Source organism: Balaenoptera borealis (genome assembly GCF_965194805.1).
Source record: "Balaenoptera borealis genome assembly, chromosome: 6".
In the NCBI taxonomy this organism is placed as follows: domain Eukaryota; kingdom Metazoa; phylum Chordata; class Mammalia; order Artiodactyla; family Balaenopteridae; genus Balaenoptera; species Balaenoptera borealis.
Genome location: NC_138863.1, coordinates 14,963,770 through 14,991,060, shown reverse-complemented (window position 1 = coordinate 14,991,060; position 27,291 = coordinate 14,963,770). Strand labels below are relative to the sequence as shown.

Below are 27,291 nucleotides of genomic sequence, written 5' to 3'. Positions count from 1 at the left end.
GCTCAGGCTTGGCACCCGGCTGGAGCACCAGGACTCTGTCAGCCACCCGGCTGAACTGTGCCCTGAAGAGCAAGCATATCTTCTACCACCTGGTTATCAGGTTTAGAAAGTGAAGTGAATGCCATTGCATTGTAGGCATTAAAAAAATGGCTTTCTGTGGATCCTTAAGTGCCGGAAGACCTGGCTTCACGTGGACTATAGACGTCGTATGCCTGTGCCTGCGCGCACTGCACCCGCACGTGTCCAGCAGTGGAGTTTTTGTTAAACTGTAGCAAGATCTTCCTGTTAATTAGTTGTCATGGGGTAAAATACAGCATAGTTTTGTTCTTTACTTACTATGACTTCTGAAGTGAATTAGAATTTGTGAAATTTTGGGGCAAGAATTTAAGGATCAGGTGTCCAGAAAGTTTTTAGCATTCTGAGAAGTGAAAGTAAAATTGGTTAGAACCGTTATAAGGAAGAGTCCATGTTGGTCAAGTGCTTTGAAAATATGAGCAATAAGCGTTTTATCTATTAGAATCATGATTGTTGACATTTATCTGTTTCAGAAGATCATTTCAGAATCTTTGCCCACAACTGTTGAGTTTACTGATTTTACATTTTCTACTGATTTTTAAGAAATTACATGAATAATGTTTATTACTAAAAACTGTAAACAGTATAAGAATGTGCAACTAAAAGGGAAACTTCCCTGTCTCCTGTTTCTTTTGCTAGAGGTTACCTCTTACCAATTTGGAGTGCGTCCTTCTAGATTTTTTACGTGCATATCCAAGATTATCATCTTTTAATGAAGCAGGTATGATGGAGAAAGGCAAATACCTTGCCCATTGGTGTGCCTTCATTTTACGTTAGACATTTCTTTGCCTACATCTTCTTGAGCGATATACTTGGCTAAATGAAGAATGCTTTGAAGTGACTAAATATATTGGAACACTGTATTTTCTCTACAGATTTCTTTTAGCAAACATAAAAGGGAAATTCTTTGGAAACTCCAAACTTTAAATTTCTAGCTAAGAATAGATCAACATAGTTTAGATTTACATTGAAGTTAAAATCGCGAAGTTAATTTACTGTGTACTGAACAACAGGTATTAAAGAGTAAAGCATTTATATAAATGACTGCAATTAGTGTTGCCTTTATTGAGGGTCACCTATACTGGGGTAGAGAACGAAGTGGTTTTGGAATTTTAGTCTGTCTATTTAGGGTGGGGGAGGGAAACAGTGCATGGAGAAAAAAGTGCTGTGGCAAAGTGACAAAGGTAACTTTGTCTCTCATAATTTTGCCTAGACTTGATCAGGTATCCAAAAAGAGGAAAGGAAATTCGTTATTTTATGTAGGTTAGCTATATTATGAAGTAAATAGAATTTCATGGACTATTTGAGAAACCCAGTGTCTTGAATTATAAAACTTAGAACTCCACCTCTTCACATTTGGGAACTACTCATATTCAGAAGTTTTGTGACTTAAGATATGATGTAAAAATTGACCTGATTCACATGTGTGCATATCCTTTGTGTAGTTGTTAGATTGAAGCATTTAAAACAACGTAAGAAATTTGGAGAAGCAGATTTTGATTTGGGTTTTATTTTAATGCTACTTATTAGTAGTCCCCCCAAAAAATGACATGTAGAATTTAAAAGAGAACATTAAAAAGTAGAATTGTATGTGAATAAATTTAGATTCATTATCATTGCTATTCAGTAGTGTTTTAAATCTATGTTACAGATTCACAGCAAGTTGATTACTCTTTTTCTTGATGTTCAGTTATACTGATTAAAAAAAGGGAAATTCTATCTATGATTCTAGTGATTCATACTTACATATTTTATAGAGTAGACAAGTTTTGATGGCCTTCAGGATTTCATCACTCACTTGATCCAGTAGTCCACGTCCAGCTGGTAGCAGAAAGGGTTACTTGTGCGTATAGTCGTGCAATAGAGAGAAATTATTCAGAGTATTTTCATTTGTATTTCAGTGAAAATGATACAGATTATAAGTTTGCAAGGAGATGGGGACAGCAGCGGTTTTGCCACTCTCTTGGCATAACACGAAAAGGTTTCTTAGAGTCAGGCCAAATACTGCTGATAGCTATTGAAGGTGGATTCCTTTTTTTAACACCTTCTGTTTTTAAAACACAATCTAGTTTTTGAACATTGATGGAAAAGCTGCAGAGGCCAGAAGACTGAGCACATCAGAGAGTGGAGGAGAGGAGTGGGAAGACAACGCTTTATCTTAGTAGCTTTGATTTTGAAACCTGTTTAGATAAAGCTTTATTAGTGGTAAAATAATTGAGAATTTATGGAAAGAAGAAAATATTTTATGTAAATTAAACAAGGAAAAAATCATGAATAAAATACAATAAAAGACTGCTGACTAAAGGAAGTAGTTGAATGTTTAAACCTTATTCTTCAGATAGTATAAATAATGAAGTTGATGTAATGTTGTGATACAGGTCATTCATCCAGTTCTGTGTATTTCCACAGTGTACTTATAACGTCTAATTATATATGTTATTTGCTTTTTCTTAAGTTTGTTTTTAACTGGTATGCCAAGATTTAGATAAGAAGGGCTTTTGGGGTGAGGAGGTGAAAAAGGAAATATCTAAAGAATCTTACTGAACAATTTGTAAATCCTTGAAATTGAAAGAACAGGTTATAGAGTCAGACTGGATAATTTTCAGTAGACTTTAGATTGCAAAATTATTCTAGCATTTTATTATTTTTTTCTTTTTTACTAGAAGCATTTAAAAATTATCTTAGATTAAATTATCCTGAAAATCTTAATTTAGACACTTGAATCTCTTCATATTCCTGAAGGCTAAACTTACCTGAAGCGCTTTCTTTTCTCAAACGTGCATACTTTGCTCATTATAAGCACATTTAGTTTGCTGATGTATTTCATATGTTTGGAACTATTAAACCTTTGAATTTTCTTTAGTTTTATTTTAAATTTTACTCTAGGGAAGAAAATAGGTAAGTTCAAAAGAGAAATTGTTAATACAGCTAAATCAGCCTTCACTTAAAAATTAGGCCATCTGGGGAATTCCATGGTGGTCCAGTGGTTAGGACTCTTCGCTTTCACTGCGGAGGGCCTAGGGTCGATCCCTGGTTGGGGAACTAAGATCCCACAAGCCGCACGTTGTGGGCCCCCCCCAAAAAAAACATTAGGCCATCTGTTTACTGTTCTAGGTATGGGTTCATGTAATACTATATATAGCACTTAGCTGGATTGAGTTGGAATTATAAAGACCCTCAAGTACCAACCAGCCAAGCTGATGTCATTATATAATTTAATAGTTCATGTTCTCCTGAAATGTTTATATAGTTGGTCCTCATTAGCCATTTTGTGTGAGATCACTGGAATAAATAAGGAATAGTCCTAAAGGGGAAAATAGTCCTATTTAATATATGTTTTAATATAGTCAAGGAATTCAGTTCTTGGCTGGTTAGTACTTACTGGTAAATATTGTTATGTCAAAACAGTGCTACTAAGTAGGGCTCCTAGGTTTGGTTTCTCTGCCCTACCATTTGGGCAATGTAATAGTGACTAACATGCCATTCTCCCCATTCCCCTACAATGAATCAACCTTGAACAAAATTCTAATGTGAAAAGCTGTACTTTTGTATAGAGAATTTCATTATCACTTCTTTTGGATATAATAAGAGGAGGGTATATGTCTTGGGAAGGTAAGTAGAAAGCAGAGTAGGGGTAGGCTTTCCCATAGATGAGGAAGTTGAGGCAAAATGATTCAGAACCCTGAACCTGGGGCTTGTGTATGTGTGGTTGTCTGGGCGGGAACTGTTTGGTGATCGACCACACGATAATGAGATAGATGAATGGACTCCAGAGCCACCTCTTAGTACTTCCCTGTGTGTTGCTGGGTCCAGGTATGAGGTTGTTAAGGGTGGACCTAAACCCCTGAGAGTTAGGGAAGCTTGTTGAGGATCATATTCTTTAGGTGTATGGGGGCTGTGTAAGTTGAATTGGTTAAACAGAGTTGGTCCTGAGTTGTGTTCCACATGTATTCTGTACCTTTGGGACTGGAGTGGGATCCAGGGAGTGGGATTCAATAGTTCTGTGTTGTAAAATCCAAGGACATTTAAATTTTTGCATGGAGTACTAGACATGAGAAAAAAATATTAGTATATGTATTTTCTTAAACATAAATTGGTAATCATCTAACTAAAGCTCATGGAGAGAAATTCCCAAAACTGACTGGCTAGCTAAGGAGGCTCAATGGACTAGTACCAATTCCAAATACAAGATGTGTTAAGGGTCATTATTTTTGCTTACTATTTTATAAGGGACTTCATGGATGTATATATGGTTTCAGCTTCTTCTTATCTTTGAATCTTTATTTAATCAATAATAATAGCAGCAGCTGAGATTTCAGTGCTTATTATGAGGCAATTGTTATATTCTTTACATGTATTAACTGTTTATGTGATACAGATATTATTCTCCACATTTTACAGATGAGGGAGCTAAAGCTTAGAAAGGTAATTTACCTAAGGTGACATTTGGTAAGTAGTAGAGCAAAGTGTCAAACCCAGTGTGTTGGGACTTTCCTGGTGGCGCAGTGGTTAAGAATCCGCCTGCCAGTGCAGGGGACGCGGGTTCGAGCCCTGGTCCGGGAAGATCCCACATGACGCGAAGCAACTAAGCCCGTGCGCCACAACTACTGAGCCTGCACTCTAGAGCCCATGAGCCACAACTACTGAGCCTGTGTGCCACGACTACTGAAGCCTGCGTGCCTAGAGCCCGTGCTCCACAACGAAGAGAAGCCACCGCAATGAGAAGCCCGCGCACCGCGACAAAGAGTAGCCCCTGCTCGCTGCAACTAGAGAAGGCCCACGTGCAGCAACGAAGACCCAACGCAGCCAAAAAAAAAAAAAAAAAACCCAGTCTGCTTTACTGAGAGCTTAGGCTGTGGAACCAGAGTACAGTTGAATTGACTTCAGTACCTTCAGAATCAGAGGGGTAAAAGAAATTACCAAGATAAAAATATTGATATTGGTATCCATAGTTTTGTATAAACAAATTTAAATTGCTACTAAAACGTACGTTGTATTTTGTAATTTATGTAGAATGCTTTCACCTACTTTTCTTGTTTTTTCCTCAAGGGAGTTTTGTGAGGTATTTGTTATCACCCCAGTTTTACAGTGAACCTGAAGCTTGGGGGTGTTAATTGACTTGTCCCATGTTAAACAGTGAGAACGTGGGGGGCCAGCATCAAACCCAGAGCGTAGCCTTAGTTCTGAAAGGAGCAGGTCTGTTGAACAGTTTCTGTGTGCAATCAAACCAGTGTTGCAAGGAATAGGACCTTCAGTAGGTCATGTAAAAAGTATCTAAGTAAAACAAGTACCTGTCTGCTTTGAAGCTCCACATGAAAAAGAACTTTGTACCCAAACCAGCTATGCTAATAACTAGCATTTATCATGCCTTTGCATTTTTCCAGAGTCCCTTATATCTACTGCACTTTACATTTTGTACATATGGGGAAATAAGGTACAGAAAAGTTATTTCATTAGTAAAAGATCAGACTTGACTAGTGGTGGAGCCCAGGCTATAATTGGTTTGCTTACTTGGTGAAATGATTAATTTTAGGGTGACTAGCTCATTCTGGTTTGCCTGGAACTTCCCTGGTTTTAGTACTGAAAAGTCCTGTGTCCCAGGAAACCCTGAAGTCCCAGGCAAACCAGAGTGGTTGGTCATCCTAATTTTCCCACTTTGTGGTGGATTGGGGATGGGAGTAGGGTTGCCATATAAAATACCAGGCACTTAGTTAAAGCTGAATTTCAGATAAATGTTGAATAATGGTTTACTGGATGTCCCAGATATTGCACGGACATATGTACACTGAAATTTGTTGTTTAACTGAAATTCAGCTTTAACTGGGCATCTTGTATTTTTATTTGTTAAATCTGGCAACCCTAAGGAAGAGTGAAGGGACATTCTAACGGGTAAAAAGGCCACTTGACTGCTTTTTCTGTGTGGACCTCGGGTTTGTACATTTATCTATGTAAGGGAGCATCATCTGGCCGTTTCCTTTTCTGGGGTACTTGACTCGTTCTTTTAGCCAAGTGGACATAGATGTGAGAGGTCAGGATGAATATATGAAACCACATTTTGCCAATGCATTAAAACGTGTGTGTGTGTGTGTGTGTGTGTGTGTGTGTGTGTGTGTGTGTGTGTGTGTGTGTGTGTGTGTTTGAGCACTTCTCCTTTACATGGTGGGAAACTTAACCCAGATCTGAACCCCTCTGCTCTTTGTTGGATCAGTCTGTCCAACACCAGCACAATCTCACAGATCACCCATATCATCTTTAGACTATAGATACGTTAAAAAGTACTTTTGTTGTTGTTAAGATAGTACGTTCACGTGATTCAAAATGAAAAGGAAGTAAAGACTTTCCCTACGCCTTTCTTGCAACTCTTCTTTTTCTCACCATGGAGGCAATCTGATTAGAAAATGTTAGAATTTTTTTTTGAAGTGAACCATTTTTAAAGTCTTCATTGAATTTGTTATAATATTGCTTCTGTTTTTATGTTTTGGTTTTTTGGCCGGGAGGCATGTGCGATCCTAGCTGCCCGACCAGGGATCGAACCTGCACCCTTTGCATTGGAAGACAAAGTCTCAACCACTGGACCACCAGGGAAGTCCTGAAAATGTTAGAATTTTTGAAATGGATTTTTAGAAGTCTTCTCGTTGAGTGTTTTTTCTTTGTGTGTGTATGTGTGTTTGTGTGTGTGTGTTTTTAAGCAGGGAACTCTTTCCCTACCCCTTTTCCCTTCACCCCCAAAAGGAGAGGGGATGTACCTTATAAAGAAGACAGAAATGGGTTCCTCAGGGCATTTAAATCTCCAGTGTTTGACGGTTGTCAGTACTTCTAAATCAGTCTGGGAGTCCTTTACATCAATAGAATATAGTCTTGAAATAGATGTAGTTGAATTCCATCAACATTAATGGTAAGCAAATTAGGATTTAGTGACTGGGACAAAGACTCATAGTAATTGGGTGCAGAGCTGAGACTGGTGTAGGTGTGTATTCGTGTATTCTTGTGCATGAATTTGTTTAAAATCCTTGTTCTATAACAAGCAGAAAAAGGTATAAATTTCCTTGCCTAATTTCTTTGTTTCTTGTTTAATTTTATGCCGGTACCCAGCATTTTTTATTTTTTGAAAGAACATCTGGCTTGGACTTTATTTAGAAAAGGAAAATGGAGTAAACGTTTTCAGACATATATCTGTATTTTCACATCACTTTCCGTTGTAGGTTGTTATAATACATTGAATGTAGTCCCCTGTGCTGTACGGTAAATCCGCGTTGCTTGTCTATTTTATGTATAGCACTGTGTAGCTTTTAATCCCACACTCCTCATTTTTTCTCCCCCCACTTCCCCTTTGGTAACCATAAGTTTGTTTTCTACACCTGTGAATCTGTTTCTGTTTTGTATAGATCCATTTGTATTATTATTATTATTATTTTTACCCTTTGAGAAAGCTGAACATTTTTTTTTTGAAGTATAGTTGGTTTACAGTGTTGTGTTAGTTTCAGGTGTACAGCACAGTGATTCAGTTTTTATATATATATAAAGCATATATATAAGAATTCAGTTATGTATGTATAAAGAATATATATACTCAGTTATACATGTAAAGAATATACATATACTTTTCCAGATTCTTTCCCTTTATAGGTATTACAAAATATTGAGTATAGTTTCCTGTACTATACAGTAGGTCCTTGTTGCTTATCTATTTTATATATGGTAATGTGTATATGTTAATCCCAAATGCCTAATTTATCCCTTCTCCCCTTTCCCCTTTGGTAACCATAAATTTGTTTTCTGTGTCTGCAGGTCTATTTCTGTTTCGTAAATAAGCTCATTTGTGTCTTTTTTTTTTAAGATTCCACATGTAAGTGACACCTATGATATTTGTCTTTCTCTGTTTGACTTACTCCACTTAGTATGATATTCTCTAGATCCATCCATGTTTCTGCAAATGGCAATATTTCATTCTTTTTTTTTTTTAATTATTAGCACCTTTAATTATTATTTATTTTTTGGCTGTGTTGGGTCTTCGTTTCTGCACGAGGGCTTCCCCCAGTTGCGGCAAGCGGGGGCCGCTCTTCATTGCGGTGCGCGGGCCTCTCACTATCGTGGCCTCTCTTGTTGCAGAGCACAGGCTCCAGACGCACAGGCTCAGTAGCTGTGGCCCACGGGCCCAGTTGCTCCACGGCATGTGGGATCCTCCCAGACCAGGGCTCGAACCCGTGTCCCCTGCATTAGCAGGCAGATTCCCAACCACTGTGCCACCAGGGAAGCCCTTCATTCTTTTTTATGGCTGAGTAGTATTCCATTGTATATATATATGACATATTCTTTACCCATTTTTCTGTCAGTGGACATTTAGGTTGCTTCTGTGTTTTGGCTATTGTAAATAGTGCTGCTGTGAACATTGGGGTGCATGTATCTTTTTGAATTAGAGTTTTCATCTTTTCCAGATATATGCCCAGGAGTGGAATTGCTGGATCATATGGCAGCTCTATTTTTAGTTTTTTAAGGAACCTCCATACTGTTTTCCATAGTGGCTGCACCAAATTATTGATATATTCCCACTGACAGTGTAGGAATATATCACACCCTCTCCAGCATTTGTTATTTGTGGACTCTTTGATGGTAGCCATTCTGACAGGTGTGAGACTCATTGCAGTTTTGATTTGCATTTCTCTACTAATTGGTGGTGTTGAGCATCTTTTCATGTGCCTGTTGGCCAGCTGTATGTCTTCTTTGGAGAAATGTCTTCTGCCCATTTTTTGATTGGGTTGTTTGGGGTTTTTTGATACTGAGCTTTATGAGCTGTTTGTATATTTTGGATATTAACGCCTTGTCAGTCTCATCCTTGCAAATATCTTTTCCCATTCTGTAGGTTATCTTTTTATTTATGGTTTCCTTTGTTGTGTGAAAGCATTTAACTAGATTCCATTTGTTTATTTTTGCTTTTATTTCATTTGCCTTGGGAGACTGGTTAATTTATTTCTAGGTATTTTTTTTTTGACACAATTTTAAATAGGAATTTTTTTTTTTTTTTTTTTTACTGCTTTTCAGTTTTTAACTTATATTTATGGCAAAGACTTTAATTTTCCTCCCTCCTTTCTTCCTCCCTTTCTCCCCTTTTCTCTTTCTTTCCTTCCTTTTCTTCCTTTTTCCCTTCCAATATATGTCTTTAGGGTCAAAATCTTATTTTCTGAGGTTAGAATAAATATAAGCCTCATAGTTTTCTTGAAAAGACCAAACTATTATTTCCTCATCACATTTCCTAGTTGTGAATTGAAAGTTCACTTAATCCAGATGGTAATATGACTCATCCCTCTAAAAATGTCTTTAATAGACTTTCTGGTCCAGAATTTCTTGAGCTTTTTAATTTGTTGTATTAAGGAAGTACTTGCTGTACAGTCTAATTTCATTCATAGAATAGTAATAGCTGTGAGGTCAGAGTTCGCATTTTTAAACTTGTGAAAGGTTGCATTAGTATTTGAAGTTTTATAAAGGAAAAGTCTCTTTCAGTAAAGGAAGAGGTGAGAACCAATGCAGTACTGAGTCAACATAGTAAATTAGCTTATATGTTGATATTTGTAAGAATTAAAAAAAACTTTCCTACAGTTAGGGTCTGGGTGTTTTTTTGTGTGTTTTTTGCAGCAGTGCATAGAGTCAGTGAATGTTTTAAAATCATTCTCCTGAAGCAGATGTGTATTTTTCATATTAGGATCTTAGCATTGGGAGGCAGAGAAGCAAACATGTTCATCAGAGCCAGGGTCCCGCCTCTAAAATTCTTTCCTGATAGCAAATCATAATTGCTGGCTGTATTTTCTATGACAATTCAGTAAAGCCTAGTTTTGGAAAGGAAATCTTTCTTTCTGCCCTTCTTGACCCCAGTTTCTTATTTCAAAATAAGTAATTTGGATAATTTATCAGGACTCTTGGTTTCTGTAGAATGTATGTGACTGTGACTCTTGTGGAAGGGAGAATCTATAAGTAGTGAGGGGCTTTTTATCTTTTTTTTCCACCCCTTTTTTAAAAAAGAGTTTAGGAGGTATGGGGAATTAAAAAGTTTGGGTTGGCTTTGGAGTCAAACATGTTGGTTAAAATTTCACCTCATCTGTTAGATGTGTCTTTGGGCACGATCTGTTTGAAATTGGGTTTTTGTGACAATTAAATGAGATTATATGAAGCTCCCTACATATTACTTGCTTGCTTGGTACTCAGAATTGCTTCCCATTTATTGCAAGCGTGGTGAAAAATTCTAGTTACGCTTTATGCCAGCAAATACAGATTTCTTGATATTCATTGCTGTGCAATCCACTTATACCTCATTAGAGATAAAATGCTAAGCTGTATTTTTTTCCAGATATGGGTAGTTATATAGTATTGATGCATGTTTAGGTGTGTAGGCTACAAGGAAAATAGGAGGAAATAGGACTGGGTGGTGGGCAAGGTTAAGCAAGAAATAAATTGTGGGCATCAGGATGCCCCCTCTGGAGCATTTTTTTGTCACCTCCTCTCTCTTTTTGGGTCACTCCCTCTGCCCCCAGTGAATTTGTAGGAGAATTTCCAAGTTTAGGGGTTCTTCCCCTGCTCTGGAAGTTGAACCTTCAGGTGCCTTTTCTTGGTGGGGGTGAGTGTGGAAGCGTAAAAGTCTCTGTTGGCAGAGGGAATATAATGGTGTTAATTGACCTCTTCCCTCCTGTAGATATTGCAGATGTCTTAGATTCAGAGTGACTCCCATTTCCGTTGTTCAGTCCTCCAACTTGTGGAGGTTGATGGATTGAGATACTGCTATGTTGCATCTCTCCTGAGCCTATGACCTTCTTGTAGATGAACCAGATCTAAGCAGGTAGAACCATGGAATATGATAGTATGAACTTGATCCCTTTGGCAGCCTATACCCCGACACCCCACCCCATAAATTCAGGCATTTACATTTTTTTCCCTGTTACTAAAACATGTTGTCTCTGGAAGCTGTTCATATGAGAATTTGTAGCTTTTTTTTGGGGGGGGGCTGGCATTTAAAGAAAAGTGGGGACTTAATATAGGTTGTATGACTATGATATTACTAATACCCCTTGGTAACAATTTAAAACGTAAAATTTTATCTTAACATCAGAATTTCATATGCTCCTGAAGCATATTATTTGAAGGTGGTTTTGTAGGTGGGCATTAATCTCCATTGCTTTATGCACAGTCATTTTCATAACCCCAGCTTCTGTCTTCAGTGTTCTGACAGTTAGGCACAATCCTGTCTGCCCTCCTTCCTCCTCCTCCACTCTCTCCAAGTCTCCTGTGTTCTTCTTCTCAAATAATAGAGGCCACACTTGGAGAGATTTTTCTTAAACTTCATCATTATGATTTTAAACAAAAGCTAAATAAAATTATATAAGATCTGAATAACTTATTTTGATGTAATACAAATTGACCATTTACATAAAACATCATAAAAACATATTTCAGGTGTTTGAACCTAGCTAGTTGTAATCACACAGTTTCACATTTTAAGATTTAGTGTTGGCTAATCTATCATTGTGTAAATAATGGTGGGTCATTTTCTTTTAATGTTAAACTTGACTCATCTTGTTATTTTAATTAGCAGTTCTGAGAGCATTGTAAAGGTGGAAGTTATTATGGTCTTCAAAGATTAATGTACTTTGACCAATTATAGCTGCATTTAAATTTTTTTACAATTAACAAGATACGTGGAAGTCCCTCTAGGTTAATTGCAGGTACATATAACTTGTTTGTAATGGCTGCATAATTGTCCACACATAATCGTCCATAATCGTTTGTAACGGCTGTAATGGATCTGTAAGTTCTTTAGCCGTTCTTTGATTTTAGATTGTTTTCTGTTTTTAGTTGTTAAAATTTTCCACAATTTTCTGATCTAGTAGGATTTATTCAGCAGTTCAAGAATTAGGCAGCATCCAATCTAGCAGACAGAAAGGAGCTCCAAAGAGCTGTACAAAGCAAGAAATTTTTGTAGATCACGATGAGCAGGAAAAAGGAAGTTATACTGGGCATTTGCTGATTGGTTAAAGCAGGCTTATTTTCCTTTATATGGTGCAAAGGGTGGTATTGGAGCTGGGTCAGGTAACTTGTGCTGAGCAGGCAAGACTTATTGGTTGACCTACGCCTGCCTTTTCTGGGAGAGCTGAGCTTAGAAACTTAGCTAAGTTTTGCTTTGCTGACGTGGGGCTTAGCATGAGCGACTCCATCTTGGACCTAATCTGATTAACAGTTTTTTTGCCTTTGAAACAGTACTACCACATCCTCCAAGCTTTGCCTACAGACTGTACTACTTACCATACATGATTCCTTTTTTGTTATAGTCATCTATCCCCTTATTCCTTAAATATTAGAACCTCAGGCTTCCTATGACTCTACTGCTATCCTATCACGATTCTTAGCGTTTTCAATCTTTCCAGTACCACAGCCTTTCATTTCCTTAACCTCCTGTCCTTAAATGATCTCATATTCCAGTCTGCCTCTGCTTCCCCTTTCTCCGTTACTATAATCTAGACCTCCCTGTGATGGATAACCATACGCCCTCAGCAATCTCAACTTAAAACATTCTGCACAGACCATTACCTCCTGTGGTTCCAACTTACACCCTTTTAGCACCTCACCTCCAGCAATTCTGTGTCTAATTCCACTGATCTGTCTCCTCATAAATGCTTTCCCTCCTCGTGGCCTTCCTTTCTCAAGTTAAAATTGCCTTATCAGTCATTATACTCACTCCCTTGGAAACAGACTTAGTTTACTTATCTTTCCTTTCTTTACCCCTGTTTTGTTCTGGAACTTGCCTGATAAAATCCCATCCTATAGGAATAGGATAAGAATCCTATCCTAGGAGCTGTCTTCCTATTCTTTCTCAAACTCTCTCCAGTTGGGCTTTGATCTTTAACCACAGTTCTTTTTAAGGTCAGTAGTGACGTTCATGTTGTTAAATCCAGTGTCTGATTCCCAGTCCTCATCTTTTTTTTTTATTTTTTATTTTTAAAAAATTGTAGTAAAATATACCTAACAAAATATACTATTCATTGTAATCATCTTTGAGTGTATAGTGGGCATTAAGTATATTCACATTGTTCTGCACCCATCACTATCAGCCGTTCCCCAGAACTTTCCCATCGTTCCAAACTCTGTACCCATTAAACATAATTTTCCATTCCCCTGCCCCCTCAGCACCTGGCAACCACCATTCTACTTTGTCTCTTATGGATTTGCATATTTTAAGTATCTCATGAAAGTGGAATCAAATATTTGTCTTTTTGTGTCTGCCTTATTTCACAGTGTAATGTTTTCAGGGTTTATACATGTAGCATGTCTCAGAACTTCATTCGTTTTTCAAGGTTGAATAATACTCCATTGTGTGGCTGCCACATGTTGTTTATACATGTATGCGTCATGGATATTTGGGTTGTTTCCGTCTTTTGGCTGTTATGAGTAATGCTGCTGTGAACTTTGGTGTGCAGATATCTGTTTGAGTCCATGCTTTCAGTTCTTTTGGAAATATACCCAGAAGTGGAATTGCTGGATCATATGGTAATTCTGTGTTTAATTTTTTTAAGGGACTGCCAGTCTGTTTTCAGTAGCAGCTGTACCATTTTACATTCCCACCAGCAGTGAATAAGGGTCGCAGTTTCTCCACCTCCATCCCCCAGCCAATGCTTTTTATTTTCTGTTTTGTTTTTTTCTGTTTTGGTAATGGCCATCCTAATGGGTGTGAAGTCTCATCTCATTGGTGGCTTGGCTTACATTTACCTTTGTTGACAACATGTGTAAAGCGCATCAGTGCTCCTTGACTCCACCCTCCTGCTTTTCCTCTGTCAGCACTGACCCCTCCTCTCATGCCGTTTGCTGGCGCCTCTCGTCCCCGAGTCCTCTAAACATTGACATGCCCCAGGGTCTGCTGTTGGTACCTCTTCTCACTCCCTAGGCCATCTCAGCCAGTCTCATGCCTGAAATACCGTAAATAGGCTGAGAATTCCCAAAGTTAACCTTCCACAAAACGGAACTATATTTTTTCAAAATCTGCTCCCCCTGCAGTCTTCCCTGTCTCAGTAAATGACAGCTCAATATTTCTCAATGTCTCAGGCCAAAAACCTTAGAGCATAATGATTCATTCATATATATTCTTTTTCAGATTCTTTCCCATTATAGGTTATTACAAGATATTGAATATAGTTCCTTGTGCAATACAGTAGGTCCTTGTTGTTTATCTATTTTATACGTATCAATAGTAGTATGTATCTGTTAGTCCCAGATTCCTAATTTATCCTCTCCCGCCCTTTCCCCTTTGGTAACCATAGTTTGTTTTCTATGTCTGTGAGTCTATTTTTGTTTAGTAAATAAGTTCATTTGTATCATTTTTTTAGATTCCACATATAAGTGATGTATATGATATTTGTTCCTTTTTGATTTTTTTTATTTTGATTTTTTAATTTAATTTTTATTATTTTTTGGCTGTGTTGCGTCTTCGTTGCTGCACGCGAGCTTTCTCTAGTTGCGGCGAGCGGGGGCTGCTCTTTGTTGTTGTGCGTGGGCTTCTCATTGCGGTGGCCTCTCGTTGCAGAGTATGGGCTCTAGGCGCGCGGGCTTCGGTAGTTGCAGCACATGGGCTCAGGAGTTGTGGCACACGGGCTTAGTTGCTCCTCGGCATGTGGGATCTTCCCAGACTAGGGATCGAACCCATGTCCCCTGCATTGGCAGGTGGATTCTTAACCACTGCGCCACCAGGGAAGTCTCTGATTTTTTAAATTGTGTTTCACCGTAAAGAAATGTTAAATCTTTAAAATTTATGTGGAATTAATTTCTAAGAATTGATGAGAAAATTTTGAAAAATATGGCTAGTGAGGGTCTTACCAGCTATTTAAAGCAGTAGTTCTCAAACATAAGTGCACATTAACATCACATGGTTGCTGTTTAAAACTGAGTCTGCTAGTAGTTTTCAGCTTATAGGTATCGGGAAGGAAAGGAAGGGAAAGGTATGTCTGAGGAATCTTTATTTAAAATATACTCTAAGGTAACTCTGATCTGATTGGTCCATGGATCACAGCTGAAGAAGCATTGTTGTAGATCTGTCTTTGGTGTAGTGTGGTATTAGCAAAGCAGTAGACAGATGGATCCGAGAAACAGAACAGCGTCCAGAAACGAATCCAAGTGTGAATGATAACTTATTATGGAAGATGACATTCTGGTTAATTGAGAAAAGGATGGTTTATTTCATAAATGGTTCAGACAGTTCACCTGAAAGGAAAAGTTAGCTTTTTCCCTTACACAATGGAGAAAAATAAATTCCATGTTGATTAAAGATCAAAATATAAAGATTTTGCAAATACTAGAAAAAAATATAGGATACCATTAGTTTAACCCTGGGGTTGGATGATGCCTTCTTAAACTAAATTGGAAACCTAGAAGCTGTGAAGGAAAAGGTTAATAGATTTAATGGTTCAAGTTTACTTTCTGAAAGGTGATACTCATATTCTAAGCTGTGGCAACATAATAAAGTAGCTGTGACTGGTTTCCTAGTGTGGATGAAGAATGTTGCCTGCCGCATCAGTAAACAAAGGATGTTGTGGCGGTCAAGCCATGAGCCCATTCAGGATAGAGAAAAACAGAATACTGGCCCTACACAGTTAAGGTGCATATCAAAGGAATGATTTCAGTGAGCCCAGACTCTTGCATCTTCCTATACATAGAAAAGCACTAAATTCATTAACTTGATGTTTGTTTGTTTTCTTTAATTAGCAGAAATCTTTTGATATTCAACTACCTGGTTTGTTTTTGCAGAACTCCTATATATCCTGGCTCCTTCCTTACCTCTTTGGAATAGTCTTTCAGAGCTATCTGAGAGCCTGTCTCCTGGGCTTAAGCTCTCAGTATGTCTGTGGAATAAAACATAACACTCGACTTTTTGGATGTGCTTTCTTTCAGTTGACACTAGTCTACATTTTCTGTAGCCATTGAGCAAATAAGATGCAATTGACCAAAGTTTTGTTACTTTACCTAGTTTATCTAAAACATTTTAGAAAAGTTAAATGTCTTAATTGCATGTGACTGGTACATCTAGGCTACTCTTGACACCATTGACTCTCCCCTCCCTTGACTTTCATGACACTGCCCTTTCCAAGTTCTCCTACTTTATTGGCCTTTTCCGTGGGATTTTCCTCCTCTCAGTCTTGGCATTAGTTTCCCTCCAAAGTTTTCTGTCCTTGAACTTATCTTGGAGGTTTTCTGTGTGTTCTTTTTGGGCAGCTCTGACCCTTCTTAACTTTCACAGTTTGTGTATTTGGATGACACACAGACATCTTAAACCCATTATTTTCAAGACTTGTATTCATCTTCTTTCCACCAATCATCCAGCCACTGAGCAACCTCTTCACTTTGTGTGTTTCTGTCTCAGTTGAAGGCACCCCAGCTGTTTTCCCTCCTTTCACTGCTTCTGCTCTAATTTGCAACTTTATTCTGTTCACGATTCAGGTACAGTACCACCCTCACTATGTTAAGCAGAAAGATTTCAGTTGTTGGAAAGGCTGGAGGAACAGCTGCTACCCTTGCCACCCAATCCTGCCTCTGGTCAGTTAGGAGCCAGGAATCCTAGCTGCTCGCTCCTTGTCACACCCACCATAGCTTGTGACCTAGGAGTAAATGATTACTTGTTACCTCTTATGTGATTTCCTTCCCTCCAGTTTCTGCTGCCTTCAGGTTAGCCTCTGCATAAAGTTATTTTCTAATGCTGTGTGTTCATGTACATTGGAATGCAAACTAAGTTTCTTCCTCAGCATCAAAGCCCACAACAATTTGACCTTTAAAATTTGGGGCCTTTAATACCCTGCCCTCATCTCTCATCTCCTCATCCCTACCCTGCTCTACTGGGTGGCTGATGATTTCCTGAACACCTGCTGATTTTGGTGCTTGTTCAAGCTATGTGGTATCATCTATTCAAAATCTCCATTCCTCTGCCCTCCCTATCCCCAGACTTTTAAGATCATAATAAATAGCTGTTTGGTTCAAGAGGATGTCTCAGAAAAAGCCAGAACTAGCCTCTACCTTTTACTGTACTCTTCTTGAAACACTTTATACTCAATGATTAGTACTTATTAAAGTTTCATAGTTTTAGTTCTTATATTTAGACCTGTGATCCATTTTAAGTTAATTTTTTGTATGGTATAAGAAAGGGGTTCATCTTCGTTGTTTTATGTGTAGATGTCCAGATGTTCCAGCACCATTTGTTGAAAAGACTGTTCTTTCCCTATTGAGTTTTTTTGCCATCTTGTTGAAAATCAGTTGTCCATAATAGAAAAGTTTATTTCTGGACTCTCAATTTTATTCTGTTAATCTATACATATGTACTTTTTCTAGTACCACACTGTCTTGATTAATATTGCTTTGTATTAAGCTTTGAAATTGAGATGTGTGAGCACTTCAACTTTGTTCCTTTTCAAAAGTTTTGGCTGTTCTGGCTACTTTGAATTTCCGTGTGAATTTTAGGATCAGCTTAACAAAATTCTCTATAAAAGTCAGCAGAGATTTTGATAAGCATCGTGTTGAATCTGTACATCAGTTTGGGGAATGTTGCTATTTTAACAATATTAAGTTTTAAAATCCATAAACAGGATGTTTTCTATTTAGGTCTTTAATATCTTTAAACAATGTTTTGTGGTTTTCATAGTACAAAGTTTGCACTTCTTGTTATATCTAATCCTCAGTATTTTTGAAAGTGTTGTAAATATAATTGTTTTCTTCATTTTCCCATTATTCATTGCTAGTGTATAGAAATACAATTTATTTTTGTATATTCATCTTATATCCTGCAACCTTTGCTGAACTCTTTGTTTGTTCCATTAGTTTTTCAGTGGATTCCTTTGGATTTTCTATACTACAGTCATATCATTGGTGGATACAGATAGTTTTTTAAATCACAGTTATTTTTAAATTCAAAATACAAACATGCAGAATTAAATTTCAGAGTACTTAGTGAGATAACATCATTCTCCTGGGTTATTAAGGTACATCTCTATTCTTTGCAGTTCTGATGTCCTGAAAGTATTAGGGCCATTGTTTTCGTTGTGCCACTTCTCTGTACAGAAACCTTCAGTGGCTCCCCATGCCCTTTCTGGCAGAAATCTAGATTCTTTGGACTCATTCTTCAGGGTCCTACACAATACGTTGTTGAAGAAAAGAGCTTGGAATGGTGAACAGAGCCCAGAGATCAGTTGGGAGTCCTGGCTTCTCACCAGCTGTGCATGAGCAAATTCGGAGGTGTCCCTTTTCTTGTAAAGTTGCAGAGTTTGACTTTTAATTTTTTAAGAATGGTTTCCTTTAGTTCTCTGAACATACTTATAATATCTGCTTTGATGCGTTGTCTGCTAAGTCTGACGTTTGGGTCCTCTCAAGGAGGATTTCTGTTGCCTGCTTTTCTCCCTGTGTGTGGGTCATACTTTCCTGTTTGTTTGCATGCCTCATAATTTTTTGTTGTAGACTGGACATTTTAGATATTTTTGTAGCAGTTCTGAATACTGATTCCGCCTTCCCCGTTTCCGCACTTTCTTGTTGTGTTGTTTGCTTGCTTGTTTGCTGGCTTGGCTGACCGGTTTTGGTGAAGTTTACTTTTTCTGCAGTGTGCCTCCTCTGATGGGGCTCCTTCAAGGGCACAGCCTTGGGAACACGCACAGTTACTTTGAAGTACCTTCTTCAGGGGGTGACAGCACGGTTCTTGTAGGGCTCCCTTTAACGGTCTCTCTCCCTCATCTGCCTCTGTGTTGGCACCGCACCCAGCAAATATTCTCCACTGATAGCTAGTCGATTGCTTTATTTTGCACAGTGCCCTGGGCTGTAAGTTGCCCCACAGTGTGATCCAGTTAAATTAGATGGTTTTTGTAGGGGTTGTGTTTGAGGCCAGTCTTCGAGCTGCACTGACTCTAGGAGGGCTCTTCCTAGCTGTCTCTTTCCATGATTCCATTGAACTTCTCTGGATCTGTTCTTCTGCTTGTTTCTGTTGTGGAACTACCAGCCTCATCTTAGTTGCTCACCACTGAAGTCTCCATTGTTTTCCATAGTGCCATTAGGCTTGAACTTCTCTGTTCTCTTTTCCAGCTAAGGTCAGTCCTCTTAGGGATTGCTGAGTGGTTCTGTGTTCTTACAGCCTGCTTCTCTGGCCTGGGGAGAACCTCTGTGCCATTGCTCCAGAGCCAGGGCCAGGGGCAGCAGCTTGTCCTCTGCTCTGGGAGTGGGGTCCCGGGCTTGGCTGTAGCCACTGGTCTCTGGAGCGTCTCTCCCTGCATCCACCTTATGAATCACGGTGCCCAGTCTTGGTCTGCTGCGTCTGCCGTAGATCTTCTGCCCTGAGTGGAGACTGGGTGAAAGAAGGGATTCGTCAGATCTCTTGGCCAGAACAGAATTTCTACAACATGGAGATGAAGAATGCTAGAAATCATAATCCTGGATTTAGAGCTGGGTGGAGTAATCAGTTAGTAGTTAGCTTCAGTTTTGTTTCTTCAAAAATGATATTATCACCTACCTAGCGAACAAAGCCCGTGTCCTCTGCCTCGTGTTCTTCTTCCCCACTCTCCCTCTTCCTTTAAGTCTCAGCTCAAATATCACTGGCCAGGGAGGCTCTCGTGGACCACCCACATACTAGAGCGCCTCTTTAGCCTTGCCTGGTCACCTAGTATTTCCCTTACTGGGTTCATTTTTCCCTCTTAGGGTTTCTCACCATCTGGTGATATTTGTCTACCTCTCCCAAGGAATGTATAGGTTCCATGGGAGGAGAGACTTAGATTGTTTCCTTCACTATTATAGTCTCTGTACTTAGAACACTGTCTGACACATAGGAGATTCTCAATAAATCTGATAAATGCAACATATAAAATGTCCAAAGTCTGTTGTCTTCTTGCTTCACAATTTAACCTGCCTACATTGAAAAATATCTAGAATCACTGTGGGAAGTGAATTTCATATTGTTTGCTAACTCCAATTGCTTGTTGCTGCCTAGAGTGGGAGAAGGGGGCTCCCTGGGAAAGAAAGCAGTGATGATTTAGCAGTGGCTGCAAGGGTCAGGAGAGAGGAGAATGTGGCATATGTGCTAAGTGTTTGCCATCTCTAATGTAATGAGACACTGAAGAACAGGAAATGGGTGCATCGTTGGTCTCCATTCTCTTGTAGGTCTTCTGGCTTGCTTCCTCTTCGCCACTGGGAAGTATTTGTGGTTACTTGGGGTTAGGTTGGAAAAGCCACCTGTTTACAGAATGATGTGGAAACTTTTCTGTAGAAATCCTATTGTTAATAGATATGGCATAAATGTGTATCCTGTAAATATCAGGAGTGGACAGGACATTGCTGGCGGCCAGTATACTAGCTGCTGCTTATTGGAAAAAAAATCGTGTGCCTATCTGATATGAAGATTTTTTCTTTAAAGTTATTTAAGAATGATTTTTGACTAATAACTTTCTTTCCTTTCCTTCTAGATTCTTACGGAAATCTGTTAATTCTACTTTTTGAGCACTATGAATAACCACGTATCTTCAAAGCCATCTACTATGAAGCTAAAACATACCATCAACCCCATTCTTTTATATTTCATACATTTTATAATATCACTTTATACTATTTTAACATACATTCCATATTATTTTTTGTCTGATTCAAGACAAGAAAAATCAAACCAAATTAAAGCAAAGCCTGTAAATTCAAAACCTGAGTCTGCATACAGATCTGTTAACAGCTTGGATGGTTTGGCCTCAGTATTATACCCGGGATGTGATACACTAGATAAAGTTTTTATGCACGCAAAAAATAAATTCAAGGACAAAAGACTCTTGGGAACACGTGAAATTTTAAATGAGGAAGATGAAGTGCAACCAAACGGAAAAATTTTTAAAAAGGTAATGTGGTTTTCTGTTGCCTTTGAATTCGCTCTGAATAAAATGTACACTTAGAAATGGTGGCAGGGGACAAGCATGGCCTGCTTCTATTGGAATTTGCTCATGTGGCAGGAGAAACAGGGTAGAAGGGGACTAGACTGCGCTTTTTTCTCCTTCTGCACCCCCGGCATGGATTTGTTCTGCATTTTCACAAAGACATTGAGATCACTCACTGGTGTGGGGCACTTCTGAGCCTGAATGGCTACCAGGACTTGGAATAGAATGTCTAGGGCAGTTTGGGGTTTGAAACTATATTCCCTGGTACTTCCAGAAGCACCTGTGAGCTTGAGATTGCTCTGGGTTTTGGGGTGTGACCTGCTTTTTCTGATTACAACGTAGGTTCCATTGGATACTTAATGATTTGGTACTTTGGTTTGTGGCAAGTGCTTTGGTTTTCTAAGAATTTCTTTTCACAGATATAGAAATTGCCATTATTGATTTGAAACAGAGGATAAGACCTCCTTAGAGGCAGTGTAACAGTGGTTAAGAGCCTGGACTCCAGATACAGACTATGGGTTCGAATCTCGGCTTTGCCACTTACTAGCTGTGTGTGACTTCGGAAAAGCTACGTAACAAACTTGCCTCAGTTTCTTTAACATGGAGGTAATGATCATTGCTGACATTTATTAGCATTTCTTATGAGCCAGGCTGTTTTAAGAGCTTCACACATATCAGCTTATGTAAGACTTACAGTAGCCCTACGGGTTAGTGTGATCGGGATATCCTCCTTTACAGGTGGCGGCGCTGAGGCACAGATAGGTTAGGGAACTTACCCAGGGGCATTACAGCTAGCAGATGGTGAGGCTGGGACCGGAACCCAGGCTGTCTAGCTCCATACTCCTTAAACTAACCCCAGCTCAGAGCTGTTGAGAGGATTAATAGAGAAAGGGAGTGAGAGAGAATGAGAGTGTATGTGTGTGTGTGTGTGTGTGTGTGTGTACGTTCTACAAGTGTGTGTGTGGAACAGTTTGTGGTATCTAGTGTAAATGCTCCAGCTTTTGTTATCATCTTGGGAATTCACTGGGCAAAAGCGTATGAATGAATCTGAAGACTTATATCATGGAGTAGTGCAGCCCTGTGAAGGGTAGTAAGTATAGAAATGTCATGAAAATGCTGTTTATGAACTTGGGTATGTGAGTTTCTTATAAACGGTTCTTGAAGCTCTGGTAGGTGAAAATGGAAGATAAAGTTTTTTTAGAGGCAGTAAGATGATCTGTAGTTAGTTGATAATTTGGTTAGGTTATAGGTTTAATACCTGTGTAGGCAAAGTTGTTTTTCCCTTACCCTCTTTTTCCAACTACATCCTGACTCCAGCTGTCTTTTTTCTGTTAATCATGAAGGAACTCTCAGATCTTGGAGGAGAGTCCAGATAAGCACAGCTATGGAATGAAAGGCTCAGATTTCTTCCTTACTGCAGAATGTGGGGAGGGGAGTGAGAATGATGTTGTTTAACTTAATGGTCCATTGATTTTGCCACTTACCACACAAATTCCAGTCATCATCTTCTAAACGTAAAGGAGATGGCACGCAAGTTAGTATCAGTAACGCCTAGAAATTAAAAAAACATTATTTTAACTCTAGACAACAGAATCTGTATGTGTTCCTAACCTTCAAATGGAGTGATGTTTTATCTTGTTGTGCCTGGAACCATCCTGACTTATACTTGTTGTTCTGGCATTAATAGTGCCCCCTACAGTCGCCAGAGTGATTTGGATAAATCCTATGGTCACTCTACTTTTAAGGCATTTTCCCTATTTCTTTTGGTGACTTAGTTTTGCCTCACTTAAATGATTTTTTTTTTTTTTTTTTGCTAAATTAAGATCTAGCTGGGGTTAGTTAATAGCACATTTCGAGAAATTGAAGTCATGTAGTTAAGCATGTTTGATTACTCTTCTCTAGCCTATAGATTATAATTTGCAAAACACTTTATCATAATGGTGTCTGATTTTTGTCATATTTAGTTGCTATTTTTTATGGTGTACCATCCTTGATTCTGTCTTTGCGAGATCTGGTAGTTATAAAAGGTACTGAAAACACTACATTTTTTAAGTGCTAAAGTTTTCCACTCCTCTGCCTTCTTTTCTGTGCTTTTTGTATCTAAAATAAACATTCATTTTTGTCCTTTGACAATTCCTACTGCTATTTGAATTCAAAGATTGGGTTCTCTTACTTTTAATGTAAGCATATATAACAGAAATCCTGTTTTAGCAGGAAGCTTATTTTTTCTCTAGTATCCTGCACACACTGCAGGATAGTGAGTGCAGGATACACACACCGCATGCATTTTATGGAGCTAGCACTTTCACTCATCCAGTGCTCACAGCAGCAGACTGGTTCCCAAGTATATAAAAAGGAGAAAAATATGGTGAGTATGAAATTCTTTCTTAATTCAGGTATCAGTATAATTAGGACAAAATAAAATCCTAGAGCTATCATAGTTGTTCCTTAAATGTGGCCAGATAATGCAGTGGACACAAGCAAAGTTCTTCTTCTTCTTCTTTTTTTTTTTAATTAATTAATTAGGTTGTGCTGGGTCTTAGTTGCGGCACATGGGCTCCGTAGTTCTGGCTCACTGGCTCCTTAGTTGTGGCATGTGAACTCTTAGTTGTGCCATGCCTGTGGGATCTAGTTCCCCGACCAGGGATCAAACGTGGGCCCCCTGCATTGGGAGCACAGAGTCTTAACCACTGCACGACCAGGGAAATCCCAACACAAAGTTCTTATGCCCCGTGCATGGGGTGTGTGTGTGTGTGTGTGTGTGTGTGTGTGTGTGTGTGTGTGAGAGAGAGAGAGAGAGAGAGAGAGAGAGAGAGTATGTATGTGGCTCTTTCCTCCCTGTCTTGACCATGGTGCCTTTGTATTCATTGTTTATTCAACAAAGAAATATTTGAACTCTAGTAGAAAAGTTAGAAGGTGAGAGAAACCATTTTCAGTTAGCACCCTTTTCTGTCTATACTACATCACTGTCGGGGGTTTGCCTACCATTGACATTTGCCATTAACTTCGCATTTGTGATTCATCAAACTTTTTTCAGAAGTCTTTAATATAAACTCTGATGTAGAAAACACATATTTTTTCCTGTTTGAAATTAGACTCATTGGGAAAGTACGTTTTGTGTATCACAAACAAAGCAAATATTTTCTGTTAGCCTTACTGGAGAAAGTGTGCTATACCACTGGTTAGCTAAGACTTCAGTTTCTGTTGGTCTGCATTGCAACTGTAGCAGTGGTCTGTAGACTGAATAGGGGGTATCTCCACTGTGTATTAAACTAGGCTGCCCCGCCCTTGGTTTCTTATTTAACGCCCATTGTATTGCAGCAGCAGCTGCTGCTATGGAAGGATGGTGAAAAGGGGACCTTTCACAACCTGCCCCTAGATGTATAAGTGGAGTTGCTTAGGCAGTGTGGCCTCTGCTCAGAGTGCTTACTAAGAGTGGAACACATACGTAATCTTGATGGAGTGTATCTTCATTTAATAGTTTCCATAAATGAAGATAATCTTCTATTGGAAAATAAAGCTAGTGATTAGCAATATCTAAAAATTTTCTCCCTGTTTTGGGGGACTGAGCTTTGGGGATTAACCCTAGAGTGTATCTGGCATGGTTGAAACAAAGATACTCAAAGCCTTATTTCAAATGAATGAACTCTGAAGCTTTGTTTCCATCTTATCCTAAAAGTCTGGTTTGAGCTTCCAAGGGAAGGTAAGTGGAAGCTGTGATGGTTCCGCTGTAATTATGCCCAGGATAGTGCGGCCATCAGCTTCACCAAGACAAGTTTCCCGAGGGGCACAAACAGAAGAACAAACGGCGAAGAAACAGAGGCGGCTGTGTTCTCGAGGCTTGGCCAGCTTTTCCAGGACTGTATCCTGCTGTCATTTTAAGTCTCATATGGTTTTATAAAACTGTGGCAGAGTGAAGCGTGTGAAACGTGTGTCAGTAGCTCCTGATTCCAGCCTTCCCAGCAGCAAGTGCTTGTGCTGATGTCTTTTGAAATGAATTAACAATGAAATGATCAGTTTCCAGAACGTTTTAAAAATACATGTACCTGAAATAGAACAAAGTTGCAAAGAGTAAAAATAACTTTGCAGTGAAACAGAAGACACAAGACCACCTCAAACATTTAGTGATCTAACTTCCAGAGATACTTTAGGTTTTTTTCTTATATATTTTACACACCTTAGAGAGAAGAAACTAGAAGGAATTATGCAGTCTCATAGTGCTTAGAAAGAGAAGTTTCACTATGACTGACATTCCTTCTAAATTGATGGAAAAAGATACTAGAAATACTCATTTCTGTTCTTAGGAGTTGACTTAGCTTTCTTTTCCTCTTCCTCATTGCCTACTTTTGTGTTATTTCTCTCTTGAGTCATGTTTTTATCCTATTTGCATATGTGTATGACATTTATTTTTTGACTTACTAGGATATTTACATAATTTATATAAAAAATAATGACCCATCTCTTGGCCAGAATTTGTGGTTGGTTATTATATTAATACTCTCCCCAGCCAGAACGCTTGGTTTTTCCTTTCCATACTTGCTCCTCTCCCTGTCATACCCCTGTTTGTTAAAGGCACCGCTGTGTACCAGATGGCTCAAGTCAAAAACCAGGAGTCTGATTTTTTTTTATTTCCCCCTTACAGCTCCCTCCACCCCCCTCCCTTTTTTTTTTTTTTTTTTTTAAATCAGGTCTTCTGCTTCCACTCTTGCCTCTACTATAATCCACTCAAACACAGCAGTTGAAATGATATTTTACAGCTGTTAATCAGGCCACCTTACTCACTTGCCCAGTGACATCTCAACTCCTTTCTATAGTGCAGTTGGAGTGTTGTGATTTAGTACTTAGATTCTGGAATGAATCTGCCTGGGTTCATATCCTAGTCTGTCACTTAATAGCTGTGGGATTTGAGCAAGTTATGTTTATTCTGTCTGTGCCTCAGTATTCTCATCTGTAAAATAGGGATAATAATAGTAATTGTCTTAGAGTTATTGTGAGAGTTACTTACAGCATACCTAGCACGTAGTAAACACTAGTAAAGGTTAGCTTCCCTCATCGTCGTCATGGTTATTACCAACTGTCCAGATCTCTTGAATATTTTCACTCTCTCTGGCTCCCTCACAATAATTTGTTTGTAAAGATCTTCATTTGCAGAGGGAAAGGTTAAATGAAGCCAGATGTACTTTGTCGACAGTAGGAAAGTATATACTTTTGAGATATCTCTGTTCTGAATGGTTAAAGTGAAAAGTTCTAGTGTTGATAGAGGTTAAACTCAGCTACCTGAAAACTTAACCTTTATAGAATATCTCATTCTTCAGGGCCCTGACTGGTTAAGTATTGTGTGATTTTGTTTTATAGAATGTTCTGTATCTTATCTCCATTTTATTTTTATAGTTTTCTTTTGAGATAAGAGGCCTTCCTCATCAGCGTAATCAAGGTATCTAATTTCATAGGTTCCTAAACAAAGGTAAATTATTAAGTTCCTGTGTCCCAGGCAGTGATAGTCTGAGTGACAGCATTGATATTTACATATGTGTATGTCACACCTGTCACAGAATGAAAATCCAGGCAATTGAACGTGAGAGAGGAAAGTGACTGTAGGGATCGTTTAGCCCCCAACCAGGTTTACAGATGAGGAAACGGCTCAAGACTCCATGGTAGTCGTTCACGTAGCCACCCTAGTCATGCGTTTTCCTGACTCTTAGGACAGTCAAACATATCTATGTCTCATGGGTCACAGGTAGGAATATTTAAGAGGTGGTGGCAAAGGATGTATGCGATTGAATGGTGATGACAACAAAAGAAGCCAAGGGAGTTAAATGATCACGTGGATATGGACCTTTAAAAAAAAGTCCTTTAAAGACCTTTAAACAAATGAGGCTGCTGGAGGAGAGGTTGAAGACTCCGAGGCCCAGAGTGAATTGAAGTTGTTTCGTTACACCAGTCCGTTCCACACATTTAGCGAATAATCGCTGAGTGCCTACTATATGCTAGTACCGTCCTAGGCACTAGGAGACAATAATGAACAAGACACACAGATTACTCTTTTCTGGATCTTGTATTTGTATGGGAGGAAGAGAGACAATAAATAATAAGGTAACAGATTTAATAACTATTTTGAAGAAAGAAAGCTGATTGGAGATCAGTGATAGCCTCTCTGAGTAAGTTATGGCTAAGTGGAGGCCTGAAGGACACGGAGGAGCCAGCTTTGTGAAGATCTGGGTAACGAACCTTCTTTGCAGTGGGACAGGATTGTGCAGTGGCTCTAAAGCAGGAATGAGCCCAGCTGGGTGAGGCACTTAGGGAGCAAAGTTCA

At 38.8% G+C, this 27,291-nt stretch overlaps 1 protein-coding gene across 2 annotated transcripts in view; it reads left to right on the top strand.

Annotated features, from left to right (window-relative positions):
• Positions 1-27,291, top strand: part of ACSL3 (acyl-CoA synthetase long chain family member 3) — a 78,668-nt gene that overhangs the window by 27,325 nt on the left and 24,052 nt on the right. For both annotated transcript variants that reach the window (XM_082396808.1, XM_082396809.1), the window contains one exon: positions 20,526-20,942. In XM_082396808.1, the coding sequence (XP_082252934.1) occupies positions 20,565-20,942 (378 nt within the window). In that variant the 5' untranslated portion in view covers positions 20,526-20,564. The remainder of the gene's footprint in view (positions 1-20,525; positions 20,943-27,291) is intronic.